Source organism: Natrix helvetica (genome assembly GCF_964273705.1).
Source record: "Natrix helvetica genome assembly, chromosome: 1".
NCBI classification, from domain to species: Eukaryota; Metazoa; Chordata; class Lepidosauria; order Squamata; family Natricidae; genus Natrix; species Natrix helvetica.
The window spans coordinates 172,861,209-172,878,173 of NC_138548.1; the positions used below are offsets into that span (position 1 = coordinate 172,861,209).

The 16,965-nt window shown below is 43.4% G+C and overlaps 1 protein-coding gene across 1 annotated transcript in view; it reads left to right on the forward strand.

The window, feature by feature from the left end:
- The window catches only part of ITGAV (integrin subunit alpha V), an 82,158-nt gene that overhangs the window by 61,739 nt on the left and 3,454 nt on the right, over positions 1 to 16,965 (forward strand). Inside the window, exons 20-27 of the mRNA XM_081942934.1 lie at positions 1,469 to 1,616; positions 2,506 to 2,598; positions 2,924 to 3,003; positions 5,308 to 5,388; positions 5,486 to 5,591; positions 7,153 to 7,311; positions 8,642 to 8,755; positions 16,758 to 16,871. Of these exons, the coding sequence (XP_081799060.1) occupies positions 1,469 to 1,616; positions 2,506 to 2,598; positions 2,924 to 3,003; positions 5,308 to 5,388; positions 5,486 to 5,591; positions 7,153 to 7,311; positions 8,642 to 8,755; positions 16,758 to 16,871 (895 nt within the window). The remainder of the gene's footprint in view (positions 1 to 1,468; positions 1,617 to 2,505; positions 2,599 to 2,923; positions 3,004 to 5,307; positions 5,389 to 5,485; positions 5,592 to 7,152; positions 7,312 to 8,641; positions 8,756 to 16,757; positions 16,872 to 16,965) is intronic.

Genomic DNA, 16,965 nt, shown 5'->3' on the forward strand with positions numbered 1-16,965 from the left:
TGAATTAATGGTGAAATATTTGGAGTTCTGTGATTTTATGCTCATCTTGATTTGCTAACATTCACTCAATTCAACATATTCCCTTACTTTTTAAAGTAAGAATTGAAAGACTCTTTAGCCCATGTGCACATCCCTTTCACTTTTGGTTGGAAGATAGGAAGCACTTATTTAAATCTGATTGTTTTGTTTACACTGAGAAACTCTGCTGACTGCCTTGCTCAGTGCCTTAGTTAACAAACAAGACAGTGTATCATTTTCAGAACAATTCATGATGTTAAATCAAAGATTGCTTGTTAACAATAATTTTGTGCTTTAGCTATCCTGGAAACTGTGAGCAGAGACTTTATGGATTAAATTATATGAAAAGAAATTAAATGAATTTAAATGTATTTGTATATTAGGTTTTTTTAAAAGAGTGTTCAGTCCTCCAAATGTGCAACTGTAATGTTTTTAAAGGATGCCTGTTGAGATACAAAAAGCGAAATCATTTTCAGTTCGAAATTGAACTCCAGATGAGCAACAAAAGTTTAAAGAAAAATCATTTTGCCAAAGGAGGGGAAATGAGCAACAGAAACAAGTTCTTTTGGAGCCTTCTCCCCCCGCCCCCATGTGGCCTGTCATGTAGCTTTTAATGTGCATATATAAAATATAAGTTTGCCATTACAAACAGAAATCTACAGGAAGAAGATACAAAGAAGAGGCAACATTTGGGATAGGATAAGCACTTATAGAGTTTATCTTCCTCCGGTCATTTCTCTAATTTACATTCATTTCTCCCGGATTCTCTTAGCTTATAAAAGTAAAAGGGGCAAAATGTGTTAAGACTCAAACGTGTGTGATATAAAAGTAGTTCCCATAACTCCATTAATTGCTCCTAAGCATAAAGATAAAGCCCAGGATGGTATTGTTTGTACGGGCAATGCTTTGTAGAACAGCCATGAAGACCTTGGACAAGATATTCAGATGCTGTGAAGGTTCTGCATCTAAAAAGATTAAAACCGTGCAGGCAATTGTATTCCTTGTGAGACTGGACAGAAGTGAAGAACTTGGACTTGAAGAAGTCAGACCAAATAAACATTGACATCTTTGAACTTTGGTGTTTGAGAAGATTGGGAATACTGTGGACAGCCAAGAAAACGAACAAATGAATCATTGAACAAATCAATCCATAGTTCTCACTCAAAGCACACATGACAAGGTACAAATTATCCTACTTCAGATACATTATGCAAAGACACAATGTGTCTCTCTAAAAGCTGGGAAAAGTGGAAAGAAAGAGGACAACCCGAAGAAGATGGACGGACTTAATTACCATGGTGATGGATGCACCACTGAAGGTCTCAAAAGATCATATCTATGGAGGTAGAAACAGCAGTTTCTCAACCTGACATTGGACTACAGGTCTTACTTATTTGGAAAAATATTTGATCAAGAGGAATCACTTTTATTTTGTCTTGGTCTTTTGCAGTGACCAGAAGCAAATCTACATTGGAGACGACAATCCATTAACCCTGATTGTCAACACCCAGAACTTAGGTGAGGGAGCCTATGAAGCTGAACTCATTGTAACCATCCCACCACAAGCAGACTTCATTGGTATAGTTCGCAACAATGAGGTAAGTCTTGTGAGTCTACGTGAATGATCTTATTATTGCTACTCATTGGAGTAGTAGCTCAAAGCTTCAGTTTATGCTTTCAGTGCAGAAAGTCTTGGTATCAGTTTCCGATCCAGCTATTCTTTTGTATCTTGTGTGAGAGCTGATAACAGATCAATCCATAACTCAAATACAAATGGAAATCAGGTTTCCTTCCCCAAAGAGAGGATCATGCAGCCCATCACATTGTTCGGGCAGAAGAAAGATACGTTTTTTTAAACTTGGTTTCCCTAAACATTAGTCTCTCGTTTGCTACACCACAGTTGCTGGAATTGTTCTGTAATGGCTTCTTAACAAAAATGTATTTATTTCAGCTTTTCTGTTGCTTTTCTGCCATTGAAAAGCTATTACTGGGTTTTGTTTAGTTTTGTTTAGTTTTACATTGTCAACCAAGGAAAATGTAACATATTGGAATTTCTGTAGTTTTTTATATTAGAGGTATGGTTGACCACAAACAGAATATAATACAACAAAACCTAAATATATTGTGGGATGTTTAGGGAACGAGGAATCTGTTACTTCTGATGTCTCTTATATCCAAATTTATGACATGGCATATATTTATAAAATCATATGCCTAATAATGTAATTATAATTAAAAGTTGTTTGAAAAAATGTAAGCATTAGTGAATAATTTAGACTATGGACTTAATTCACTCTTTCAGGAGAAAATGCAGGTGCATATTTTTTTCCTGTTGCATCTGATGACCAGTAAATTAAGCCAATTCATTTATTATTTTATGTATCATGATTATTTTATGATGTATATCAGCACTTTACCTGGTATACCAAATGAACTATTGTACCTTGGCTATTTAATTTTGGGGAAAAATATTTGCATTCATTGCAGGCTTTCGCAAGACTTTCATGTGCATTTAAGACTGAGAATCAAACTCGGTTGGTTGTCTGTGATCTTGGAAATCCTATGAAAGCAGGAACAAAGGTAAGAATGAATTCAACTCTTTGTTTGCTCTCTTTGGATAAAAGAAGGGGAAGCCATCTATAGAATGGGGCTTGTTAGAATGTGATGGAGCAGAGCTGTCAAACTCCCGGCTCATGGGCTGGATGCGTCACACTCTGGCCACGCCCGGTTTAATGAAGCAGGAGGAAAGTCCTGATACAACATGTGACGCCATCGTGATGATGTAAGTTTGACACTCCTGGGATAGAGAGACGACGTCACACTTTGATTCAGAGCTAGTATCCAAGCTTCAGCCTCTTTTTGGATGTTGCCTATTAAAACCTGTATATTTTCTCTTGTGTTAAAGCTCTCAGCTGGTCTTCATTTTAGTGTTCATCAACAATCTGAAATGGATACTTCTGTCAAGTTTGATCTACAGATCCGTAGGTAAGAACACTTACCGCATGTGTTTTGTTATTATTAAACATGATGATCGATTACTAATTATTGTTCTTTTTAACATTTTAAAATATGGATAGCCCTGTGGTAAGAGATTAAAATATAGGAGCATAGTATTTTAGTCTTAAATATAATTTAAATGTCATCTCATTAAGTTTCATTTCTAGCCTTTTGGGTCATTAGTCTCAGAATTGGAATTATTCAGGGTGTCCTTTTATTTTATTGTTTTGGTGGTCTTTGTATTTAAAGACTTGGTTGTTGACTTTGTTCTAAAAATTTTTTTAAGATGGCCTCTAGAGTAGAATAGTACAGTATTAGTGGTAGGAATTTTAGTGCATGTTTTTAATTTAGGGTTAATAGCTCATTACATTATAATGAAATGTGGAATGTTTGTGGGGATGGAAAGTAGAAGAGAGAAAATGAAAATGAGATAATGCTTGAAAATATGGATCCTTCATGATAAAGGAGACTGTAATGAAGGTTAGGAAAGAGTGAAGTCAACATAGAGAGGGCAAAAAACAGGCCCAACAAGTTCAGCCATTGAGCCGTTTTTCTCCCTCCCCAGGCTTCAGGAAAGCCTCCAGAGCCTGTGGAGGATGAAAAACAGGCCCAACGGGCCAACCAAAAGTTCAGGAACAAATTTCTGGTTTGCCTATTTGGGCCATTTTTCGCCCTCCCCAGGCTTTAGGAAAGCCTCAGGAGCCTGGGGAGAGCGAAAAATGGCCCAAGGGCCTAACCGGAAGTTCAGGAATAAACGTTGGGCCATTTTTTGTCCTCCCCAGGCTTCAGGAAAGCCTCTCTAGGCTCCAGAGGCTTTTCTGAAGCCTGGGGAGGGCAAAACCATCCTCCCCTGGCTCTCCCGAAGACCGAAAATCAGCTGGCTGGCACATACATGCACTCCGGAGCTAAGGGCTGCTGAGCTGGCAAATATGGCTCCATGTGCCACCTGTGCCATAGGTTCGCAATCACAGGCCTAGCTACTGTATTCTAACAGCCTGTGAGCTTCCCACAATGAGTATACTGCGGTAGTCCAATCATTGTTGATTTAGGTGTGAGCAATCATTGCCAGGGTCTAGCTAGTCATAAATGGCTCATGAGCTGAACAAAAGTAATTATTTGGAGTTAATGTTGACTTCACTCTTTCCTAACCTTCATTACAGTCTCCTTCATCATGAAGGATCCATATTTTCAAGCATTATCTCATTTTCATTTTCTCTCTTCTACTTTCCATCCCCACAAACATTCCACATTTCATTTTTTCCCTCTCTCTGCCGGTAATGAGCTTCAGGAAAGCCTCCGGAGCCTGGGGAGGGTGAAAATTCCCCCGCATGCGCACGCTCTTGGGTGCCACATGTGCATGTGCAGTGGGAGGGTGTTGCTTGTGAATGCGCAGGGGAGATGGGCACGCACGCATGATAGCGCGTGTACACACAGTTTTGGCACACCTTTAGAAAAAGGTTAGCCATCACTGAACTAGGCTATTGTTGGGACAAGTCTGTCATGGTGAAGTAAAACCTACATTATGATTACCAATAACTTCCAAACCCAATTCGAAGTACAAGTATACTGGAGATTCATTTTGTCCATTCCTTCCTTGCACTTCACAAGGTAACTAAAATGTGCTTTTCAGCTTTGTTGTATGCTGCATAGACAACATACAGTTGTTTAGAGACTCTAACTTTTATATAGTTCTACATCAAACTAAGAAGATTTATAGATATTGTACCATAAATATACATTTAGAAACATCTAATTTTGGCAACATAGGTTTGGCCTGCATGGGTAATAATAATATTATTTTTAACCATAAAGGTTTAATTTTCAACGCACGTGCTTGTGTATGCTTTAAAAGTAATATATTGGTTTGCATGCATGGAACTAGAGGAACAGGAAGAGGAAGAAATGAGTTTAGATAATGAATTAGATTCTTATTTTAGATTTCTTCAAGACCTGTCTAAACGTGTGAATGTTTATACAAAAGACTCCAATAAATGACCTTACAAATGCAACTATGATGACAAGAGCAATTTTGTCATCTTTAGTGGGCATCTAGGAACCTGGATTATTCAAACTATTTTCTCTGAGGAGAGTATTCCATTTATGAACGTCCTTTCTGATGTTCTGCAGAGCAGCAGGAGGGAACACTTATGCACATTTTAAAAGACTGGGGGGAAAAGAAAGGGACAGGAAAACATCACTCCTGAATAGTATTATATATATAGTATAGCCAAAGTTCTGAATCTGAAGCCTACCATAGCTTGAATATTACCATGTAACTGCATTATTTTACAGCTCCAATTTGTTTAACAACCTAAGCCCAGTGAGCTCATATCAGGTGGACCTGGCCATTTCAGCTGCTGTAGAAATCAGAGGGTGAGTCCTGATCCCTTCACAGCCTCTGTCTTGATTTGAGGATTCTGCTCCATGTACCGTGTCCATTCATCACTGTTTTGTTTCTCACCTAATTTAGGGTCTCTTCTCCTGATCATATTTTCCTCCCAATTCCCAACTGGCAACCAAAAGGAAATCCAGAAACAGAGGATGACATAGGGCCTTTAGTTCAACACATCTATGAGGTATGTTGACGCTCAGAATGGTAAATAATAATCATAGATCTGAAGATAGAGAAAGTTTTTTTTTTCACACTTTTATCTCTTCCTGTACCAGTAAGCTGTGGGTAGTCTACTGATTTCCAAAGGAAAAACCAAGCACCTTCTTCAGGCACTCCTTTACTACTGCTGTCTTTAACTTTTTTCCCTCTGGAAGTACTGGATTTTAACCCCAGCATGCCCCAACTTGCATGGACAATTCGATACATATGTGGAATATTGCAGCCTTCTGTAACTGTGTTTACCATTATCAAGGTCGTCTTTCTGACCTTCTCTATCCCAGGAATATTTTGGTCCTATTAAGCAAAATGCAATCCATACATTGTCATATTCTATGGGTTGATCTGCATGATCAACCATGTATATGTGGCACTTATAATTTCTTCGTGGGAAGGAATGTGCCATGTCATCTTCTATCCATAAGCAGTCTACTAGGGTGCAACCTTCACTTATTGTTTTATACTACAAATTGATTATTTATTTGTCAGATTACTAAAGCCAGACAACTCCATAGCAACACCATGATTGGGGCTAATTAATTTGCACTGGCAAAAATAGTGCAATCCAGTTCTCCTGTATTTCATTTCATAGAAGGGAAATAATTCTTTGTCTGTGTGGTTTCTCTGCTTTGTATCAAGAACACAATTGCACAATTATTTTGTCCCAAGCATCAAACTGTCAGCTTCTTTCTGAAAACTCCTCTCTCTCTCTCTCTGATTGATTGTTTTTCCCTTCATTTCCCACTGGACCATCAAGCTATTTTTTTTTTGACCATTTCTCTCTGTTACTTCTGCCCCATTCAGCCACCTGTCATGATGTGATTAAATGGTTAGAAAAAGAACCAAAAACAGGGAAAGAGATGGGCAGAATATGAAATTTTGGAGTATTTTTTTAACAAGTTCATTGGTGAAATACTAAAAGGCAAAGCTTTTTTTTTAAAGTTCCCTGATAAGGAAGTGAAACATATACCTTTTAAATGTTTTTAACTAAATGAAATCCACAAGAGTTCTCCCACAAATTGTACACATAATAAAATATTGATATTTCTTTTGCCAGTCCACTGTTAGGTGCATCAAATTGTCAAGTACGTGAGGGAATCAGCAGAGATGGGTTCATGAAAAAGGTTAATCGAAACCACATGTTCTGAAAGATTATGTTTGGTGCCTGCTTTCATGGTATGGGTGGGAGAGATGAAAAGCAAGGGAATCTGCCAATCAGAACCTTGCTTATTTTGCCTGGCAATTACCCTGGTATACGAGGAGGAAGGGGTTGAAATCCTGAAATGGTTTCTTAAGATAGCTTCATTTATAGCCAGTTTATGCACTTCTAAGCAGCATAGAAAAGTCTTGAGATTTGCTTATTGTTGACCGGCTTTAAGTAGTAAATTGAAATATTTCATGGAGTTATATGCAGAGACTGGTTGCTTTTTACTAACTGGGTCACAATCTGTGCAAGTCTGCTTTGGAAGCTGACTGGTTCATTGAAAGTAGTTCCTATTAAACTGATTCATTTTCTACTTCTTTGTTAGCTCAGAAACAACGGTCCAAGTACCTTCAGCAAGCTGATGCTCAATCTTCAGTGGCCATATAAATACAACAATAATACCCTTTTATATATTATCAAATATGAAATTGAAGGACCCATGAACTGTACATCTGATATGGAGATTAACCCACTAAAAATTAAGGTAAAAGGAAAGCCTGTTTAGATTATCTAAATACCAAGCTGTTGAGCTGTCTATGTGTTAAACTATAAGGACTGTCAATAATTGTACCAATAAAGCATGTTTGGCATCAACAGAGGAAAAAAAACAATTTTAATGAGATAGTAGCGCGACCTGTACTAAGTTGATATGTATGTATGTATGTATGTATGTATGTATGTATGTATGTATGTATATATTTTATTTTTTCATTTTCATAACATATAACCACATGTATGCTATTACATAGCCAACATTGTATTGTATTATTAAATGTTTACATCAATTCATCTTACCATCAACTCCCAAAAACAATTATTGGCTCTTCTGCTCTCCAGACACCATATTTGTACCTTATTCATCACTTTCTTCTCTCTCTCTCCCCCTCCTCCTTACCTCCTTTCTTCCCTCTATCACCCTTTTTTTCTCTAATTCCCCTTCCTTTCTCATCCTCCTCTCTCCCCTTTCCACTCCTCCTTCCTCGCCTCCTCTTCCCCCCCTGCCCTCTCTCCTATCCCCCTGTTCCTCCCTTACCTCTCTCCTCTACTTCACACTCTTCATCTCATTTCCTTGGTGTATTTCAGCTTCTGAGTGAGCTCCATTTTATGTTGATAGTATTTATAATTCCTTTTCAATATACATATTTAATTTTAACATATATCTTCCTCCTTCCTTTTTTAAAAGAGAAAAAAAAGCTATACATGTATAGTCATTGTGCTTTTAAACCCACCCACACCCAGGCTAATTTTGGCCGAGATGTAGACCTGGTTACAATTCCCAGCTATTCTCATCATCATATTTATATAATTATGCATCCTTACACGCCCCCACTTTGTGATTCTGTCTTTAAATCTCAATAGTTTCCCATTGTAAGTATATTTCATGTTCCCTCTCCATTTTTCCATATCTTGGTTTAGGTTAGCCTTAATTGTCTAAGCAGTTTGTAGAATCAATATTATAGCCCTAAACAATCTGGGTCCTTATTTTACCCACCTTGGAAGGATGGAAGGCTGAGTCAACCTTGAGCCTGGTGAGATTCAATCTGCCAAATTGCAGGCAGCCGGCAGTCAGCAGAAGTAGCCTGCAGTACTGCACTCTAACCACTGCACCACCGTATGCATTGATTTTATTCATCCCAGTGTTTCTTCTGGCTTCCTCATTGACATTGAGTCTTTGACGTTGTACGTGGGTAGGAGAACAAGGCACACAGCATGTTCCAGTGGATTACACATAGTTATATCCACAAATAAATGTGGATTAGCAGCATTGGGAGTTTGTTCAGGAAATGTGCTAGTAATCAATCTTGATTATATAGGTATCAACTTCTCAGCAAGATGAAAGGAACGAAACGCTTAGTGGAGAAGATATCCGCAATCATCAAATCCACCGGAGAGATCTAAGTGTTCCAGAGGAAGATGTACAAACTTTGGTAAAATCTTTGTGCTAACTGCTTTGTAAACAGTCCCTTGTCAATATTTTAGAAGAAGGACCAGATGTTTATGAATATTCTATGAAGCAAATGCTGGAATCAATTTATTGCCCTAGTTAGTCAGAGTACGGGCTATGGATAAAAGGAAGATAAAAAAACAAGGGCTACTTGCTGAGCAAGTTGATAGTACAGTTGCTTTTCCAGGGCGCTGCTCTGGAGAGTCCAAAGAAGGGTTAAACACAGCCAATCTGCCCAGAACTGAATTGAAAACTTTAAGCCACGCCTCTGGTGCCGACTCTCCTCAGATTTTTTCAATTCAGCTAGCCCAGTAGACGCGCTTTAAGATTTCTCCAGTTCTAAGATTGATTCCTTGGACTCTCCAGAGGAAGAATAATTTTTTAAAACAGTATATTTAAGGATTTTTAGAGCAGGCTGGTGAGTTTAAATTTAAGTTTGTTTTTTTCCCTTTTTAATTGGGTTTTTCTCACCCTTTCGGCTCTCCTGGAGTCCGGGGCTTTGCTCTGGCTCCTAGAAGCCACAGGCAGCTGTTGGGGGAAGCGCGTGGGTCAGAGTGCCGACGCCAGCGCTGTTGGGGCACCCCTACTGGGGGCCGATTCCCACTGGAAGCCCTCCGTTGCAATTTGTGCTTCTAGCAAGTCAAATTGCTGCGTGGGCTTCCAGGGCAGCCATTTTGGCTTCTTCCCTCTTTAAATTTGGCGCGCAAAAGCTCCGGTGAGTTCCGGCCGCCATTTTGGATTGCGCAATCTTCCGGCTTTACTTTTTAAAGTTTTTTGCCGCAGCTGCCTGGTGCCTGGCTCTTTGCAGGAGCCGCGTGGAGTCAGACTTGCCCGGTGTGACCGGCGACCTGGGCCCCAATCCAAGCAAGTGATAGCGGCGTGGGATCGTGGCCTGCTGGGTCGCCTCCTTTACTCTCCTGCAGGCGCTGGGAGCGAATTCTGTTCGCGCCTAAGAAATTCCAAGCTACTTCAGGCCTTGCAGTTTCTCTGTCTCCTCAGGAGCATCGTGCTGCGGTGGGCTTTTTGGAGGTGGTGAGTGGTGGTTTCCCATCCCCCTACTGCCCCAACCAGTGATTGTTACCATGGCAGATCAGGTCCCTGAGACTTCTGAGGGTGTCTCTTCCAGAGCCCCTGTAAGACAGGCCGGGAAAGCTGCCAGGGAGGCCATTAGAGGGAGTAAGCCTTACTCCAGGCATGGCCCCAAGCAGGGCTCAGGCCTAGACAAAGATGCATTAAGGCGACAGAAGGCCTTAGAAAAACAGGTTTCCAAAGCCCAACAGCAGGCCCAATCTTCCATTTCGGTGTCTCCTGGGGAGCCCTCCAGGGAAATTCCTCCAGCCCAGGGAGGCCCCATTTCTGATAGTGAAGAGGAAGGGGATTCCTTGGCCATGGCAACTTCTCCAGGCCATTCCATGGCTGATCAGGCTGATCTCTTTGCCTGTCCCTCTGATATGGATGAGGGACCAGCTCCAATGGGGCCCTTAGCCCCTCAACAGCCGATCCCCGGGCCCACTCAAAGTGTTCGCCCCATTGAGGACCAAGGGCCTAACCTATCCACTGAAATGCAGGAAATAATTAACAGGGCCATTTCCCAGGGCATTGAGGCAGGCATGCGAAAAGGTGGCAAGCGCACTCGCAAGACCCACCATTTGCAACCCCAGGAGGATTCCAGAGAGATGACTCCTAGCCTTCCACCTCCGTCCCTGCATTCTTCAGTGGCCTCCGATGAGTCAGACTGGGAGGAAGAAGAGGAATTTCTTCCTAGGCAGGAAGCTGAATTCTCTGGGGATGAGGCAAGCCCCGCCAAAAAGCCGGCCTTTTCAGGCTTATTTAATTTGGATAATTTCAAAACCATTTTAGATAAGGCTAAGATCTCAACTCACATGAGGTCCACCCCCCCAGCTCAGGTGGTTGTAGACCCTGATGATCTATCTGGGGATCTCTTTGAGGAACCCATTTCGGTCCAGGAAATAGTTCCTGTACCCAAGATGTTCCTCAATTTAGTTCAAAGACAGTGGGCGCAGCCAGCTACCATGGCTACCCCCAGCAGCCATGACAAGAAGCTATATACGGTGGATGCCAGCCTGGAGGAGCTGCTCAAGCTCCCTCCTATCGATCCCCCTGTAGCGGCTCTTACCTCCTCTTCTGTGCTCCCTCCTGACCTGTTGGAGGGGCTCAAGGCTGAGGACAAGAGAACCGAAACTGCTTGTCACAAGACCCATCAGGCAGCTGCATGGGCCATTAAGTCCTCCGCTTCAGCCTCCTTTTTCTCCAGGGCGGCTCTCCTGTGGCTGAGGCAGTTGTTGAGGAAGATACCTGCCAAGGACGTTAAAGTCAGGCAGGATATCAATAAAATCATGGCAGCCACAGAGTACACTGCTGATGCCACTCTGAATGCTGCTAAGTTTGCCTCGCGTGCCCTAGCGTCTAATGTTACTTCCAGACGCCTCCTGTGGCTTAGGCACTGGAATGTGGATATGCGCTCCAAATGGAAGCTTGTTACTGCCCCCTTTAAAGGGGACAAACTGTTTGGTGAGGTCCTTGATCCAGTCCTTGTGGAAAACAAGGACAAAAAGAAAGTGATGCCATCAGTCACCAAAAAGCCTGATCGTAAAGGTCCTGGCTCTTACAGGAGGCAGGCCTTTCGGAACAATGAGTCCTCCATCAGCTCCGCCCCCTATCATCGGGCATATCCCCAGCAGGGTGAGCGGTCTCAGGACCGTCAGTCCTTTCGAGACAGAGGTCGCCAGCAGCCCTTCTCCAAGCGGCCATTTCGGGGGGGCTCCGGCTCCCGACCCTTTAGGAGGTATAAATGACCATCACAGGTCAGCTCCCATAGAAGGGCGGTTGCAGTTGTTCCACGCCAAATGGGAGCAGACCATGTCGGACCAGTGGGTTCTTCAAACGGTCCGCATGGGTCTCACTTTAGAATTCTGGTCCCCCCCTCCCCGCCACTTCATCCGGTGTCCAGTTCCCTCAGGGTTAGTCAAAGATCCCTCATGGAACAGGAGATAAGGCACCTCAAGGAGATCAGGGCCATAGAACCTGTCCCAGCAGGCCAGGAAGGAAGAGGGTTTTACTCCATCCTGTTTCTGGTCCCCAAAAACTCAGGAGGGTGGAGGGGGATATTAGATCTAAAGAGGTTCAATCACCACGTGACATATCGCAGGTTCAAGATGCAGTCCCTCCAGTCCATCTTGGGGTGCATCAGGCCAGGCGATATACTAACGTCCATAGACCTCAAAGAGGCCTACCTCCACATCCCTATCCGCAAAGCCCACTGCAAGTTCCTGAGGTTCTCTTACGCGGGCCTCCATTACCAGTACCGGGCAATGCCATTCGGCCTGTCATCGGCGCCCAGGACATTCACAAAGGTTCTCGCAGCCGTGGCGGCTTTTCTACGGTCACGTCCGGTCAGACTCCACTGTTACCTAGACGATGTTCTCATTCTGTCATCATCGCATCAACAAGCTGTCAGCGACCTAGAACACACCATGCAGGCGCTCCGGGACCACGGGTTCACCATCAACCTGGAAAAAAGTCATCTCGTTCCCACGACCAGACTGAAGCATCTAGGGGCCGTCATCGACACCACCTCGTGCATGGTATCCCTGTCCCCGGAAAGGGTGGCCAGCCTTCGGGAGATGGTCGTTCAGGTGCAGCAGTCACGTCTAGTCAAGGTGGTTCAGCTCTCACAGCTCCTCGGCAAGATGATCTCGTGCCTGTCAATCGTGCCTTGGGCGAGACTTCACTCCCGTCCCCTACAGTGGCTCCTGCTTCCATATCAAAGAACAAACGAAAGCAGCTCAACAAGACTGATTCCAGTTCCAGCAGAGGTACGTCGCTCTCTAAAGTGGTGGTTGTCTCCGGCCCTGTTAAAGGGGTCGCCATTCAAGGAGCCAGTCAGGCTCACCATCACAACGGATGCCAGCCTGTTCGGTTGGGGGGCCCACTGCCACAACCAGCTCGCACAGGGCAGGTGGTCCCCTTCCGAAGCCGCTCACAGCATCAACTGGCTGGAGCTGAGGGCAGTCAGGCTTGCGCTGAAGCGCTTCCAGAGCACCGTTCAGGGCCACCACGTGCGCATCATGACAGACAATGTCGCCACCAAGGCGCACATCAATCGACGGGGGAACGCGCTCCAGATCCCTGATGAAGGAGGCGGAGCTCTTGGGTCGATGGGCGGAGAGGTATCTCCTTTCTCTTCAGGCGGAGCACATCTCGGGCACGAGCAACACCCAGGCGGACTGGCTGAGCAGATCCACAGTCGACCACTCGGAGTGGCGTCTACATCCGCTGCTGTTCCAGCAACTGTCCCAGAGGTTCAGCCTCCCGCTGGTCGACCTGTTCGCCACCGCGGCCAACGCGCATCTTCTGCGGTTCTTCACAAGGTTCCACGACCCGAGGGCGGAAGGAGTCAATGCGCTGCACGGCCCGTGGCCGAAAGGTCTGCTTTACGCTTTTCCCCCGCTACCTCTTCTTCCCAGAGTCATCAGGAAGATCCTAGCAGAGGAGGCGGAGGTGCTGCTGGTAGCACCGTACTGGCCCAGGAGAACCTGGTTTGCAGACTTGGTGAGTCTTTCGATCACACCACGGTGGCGGATTCCTCCACAGGACATCTCTCTCAGCCAGGGGGCCCTTCAACATCCAGAACCCCAGTGGCTGCAGCTGACCGTCTGGCACTTGAGAGTGATCTCCTAAGCAGAGGCAAGTTGTCAGACAAGGTGATTGGCACCATCCAAGCGTCACGACGGCAGTCCACGACGCGCATCTACGACGCCACTTGGAAATCCTTCGCCAGCTGGTGCACGGCTCATGGTACGTCTGCGCCCCTTGCTTCGGTTCCTGTCATCCTGGACTTCCTGCAGGAAGGTTTGGACAAGGGCCTGGCACCTAACACCCTGAGGCGCCAGGCGGCAGCCCTGTCAACCATCCTCTCAGTTGAGGGCTACGCATCTCTTGGCCGGAATCCGACCATCCGCAGTTTCCTCAGGGGAGCGACCAACCTGAGACCCCCAGTGGTCCACAGATACCCATCTTGGGATCTCAATGTAGTGTTGCGGTCCCTCATCGGGCCCCCGTTTGAGCCCATTAAGACGGCCAGTCTCAGACACCTCACATTCAAGACGGTTTTTCTGGTCGCTATCACGTCTGCTCGTCGCATATCGGAACTGGCTGCCTTGTCAGTCAGAGAGGACTTGTGTCTCATTCGTAACGACAGAGTAATCCTGAGGCTGGACCCTTCCTTCATTCCGAAGGTCAATTCCTGGTTTCATCGGGCGCAGGAGGTGGTCCTTCCGGATTTTTGCCCGCATCCTCGGCACCCGAGGGAAAAGCGCTGGCACATGCTGGATGTGCGCAGGACTATTCGCAGATACATCAAGCGCACGGCCAGTTTTCGGAAATCCGAATCTCTATTCGTCTCCTTTCAACCAGCTTCTCAAGGCAAGAAGGTCTCTTCATCTACCATCGGCGGATGGCTGCGAGCCTGCATTGCGCTTGCCCACGTTTTACAGTCCGTTCCTGTGCCTCGCAATATCATAGCACATTCGACTAGAAGCGCCGCCACCACAGCTGCCTGGTCTACACAGGCACCGATTGAAGAGATCTGCAAGGCGGCCACCTGGACTTCTCTGTCTCCATTTGTCCGAAATTACAAACTGGACAGTTTTGCATCGGCGGAAGGGGCCTTTGGGAGGCGTGTTCTTCAGGGCATCCATACCAGCGGAGCGACCCTGATGGCTGAGCCTTCCCGCCCTAGTGACAGTTAGCTTGGGCATGTCCCTTCTTTGGACTCTCCAGAGCAGCGCCCTGGAAAATGACCATTGTCTTACCTGAAGGGTCCTTTTCAGGGCGCTGCAACGGAGAGTCCACCCCGCCCTGGGGTCTATTCTCCGCTGGTGTTTGTGAAGTCACAGTGTTGTTTGTTGTTTCTGTTATTGTTGTTGGACTATTTTTGACTTGTTCCATATTAGACTTCCAGTTGAAGTTTCAGCGCGCAACTGTTCCACGTCTTCATTGAATAAATCTGAGGAGAGTCGGCACCAGAGGCGTGGCTTAAAGTTTTCAATTCAGTTCTGGGCAGATTGGCTGTGTTTAACCCTTCTTTGGACTCTCCGTTGCAGCGCCCTGAAAAGGACCCTTCAGGTAAGACAATGGTCATTCTTTAGTTGTCTCCCTTTTTCTCTGAGCCCTAGACTTTGCTGATTGAACAACTTATTTTCTTTGTCGAGAGCCATAGGGGATCTTATCTGCCTCCTTGCTCACCTGTCTGGCTGCCTGTCTCTCTGACTGGTCTTGTCTGTGTCTCTGACTCCATCTCTATCATCTTGATAGAACATTTACACTATTTAAATCTTTTAAGACTCTAACTGGAAATGAAATTGTCTGGCTGCTTTTCAATGAATAATTCAAAATGTCAATATTGATGAAAGATTAATAAAATGTGATTTGTTCAAAACAGTTCACATCTTCAGCAGACTTTTCTCTTTAGTTTAGCTATGTCTCAGGTATGAATAGAGTAGAACAGCGTGTCTCTGAATAATTAAATTAAATTCAATGACTTAAGAATCTAGTAAAATTTAGCTGGTAGAAATATAAATTAGAATCTGGGCCAAATAACATCCAAATACACCAGGATATACTTGAAAGTAATACATGGAATATATGCAGGTAGTATGCAATAGGCTCTAAACAGTAGAAAAACCAAATCAGAAAGCAAACCTTTGTCTTCAATCTGTTCTTCAGCCTTTCAAGTAATACATTTTGAATTTTAAATTGTTCAAACCAATTTCATCTAGACAGATGATAGATAGATGATAGATAGATGATAGATAGATAGATAGATAGATGATAGATAGATAGATAGATAGATAGATAGATGATAGATAGATAGATGATAGATAGATAGATAAGATAGATAGATAGATAGATGATAGATAGATAGATAGATAGATAGATAGATAGATAGATAGATAGATAGATAGATGATGATAGGTAGATAGATAGATGATAGATAGATAGATAGATAGATAGATGATAGATAGATAGATAGATAGATAGATAGATAGATAGATAGATGATAGATAGATAGATAGATGATAGATAGATAGATAGATAGATAGATAGATAGATAGATGATAGATAGATAGATAGATAGATGATAGATAGATAGATAGATAGATGATAGATAGATAGATAGATAGATAGATAGATAGATAGATAGATAGATAGATAATAGATATAGATATAGATATTTGATATTATAGTATCATTTATCCAATGGAAAACCAGTCTCTAAATTCTTAATCCTTGAATCAAGATTGAATTAGAGAAGTTCGGGAGCTGCATATTGCTTTCTTAATGTGTGACTTCTTGTGGAAAAAAAGTCGCTTGAAGGAACTCTTTTTTCTGTTGTGTCCAGCTCATCGTTTCTCCTTATGGTATATTCTCCAGCAAGGGCAAGTTGAAGTATAGCCTACACACGGAGAAGTTCTTATTGCAATATCCCAGTCACTGCAGGGTCAAAAAACTTGGGTCTCAATGATCCTTAGTAGGGATGATTTAATGCTGCCCCCTCACTGCACTTCATGCTGCTTTGATGTATGATGTGCAAGCTGCTGCAACTGATTTTCCAACTGAATAATTTTTTTCATCTAAAAATCATTTTACAGACATTCCTGGAAACACTAGAGTTCTTAAAAAGAATGTATTAAGGACTTCTTTACAATTGCTTATTTCAAGCTCTACAATATACTTTTATGAGTATTACCAGAGCGTCCATGGGTCAAAAAAGTCATGATAGCAACCACACCCATGTAATTGAAATTCTGCCCCTTTCCTGCATGGAACTTTGTGTGATTGTGTGGTTGTATCACCAACTCTTGGGCTAGAAAATGATAATATGTAAATTAAATCTAACAAATAGCTGAGTAACTAAATAAAACCAACTGTTCTTTTTTATCCTTCTTCTTTTTAAATGCCAGGGTTGTGGAAACGCAGATTGTTTAAAAATATTTTGCCAAGTTGGTCGCCTAGAGAGGGGAAAAACTGCAATTCTCTATTTGAAATCTCGCCTTTGGGCTCAGACTTTCATGACTGTAAGTATCTGGTATTATTCCCGCAGTTTCACTCTGCTCCCGAGTACAGATAATAGCTGATCCTAATAAAACATTTCTCTGTAATTATTCCCAT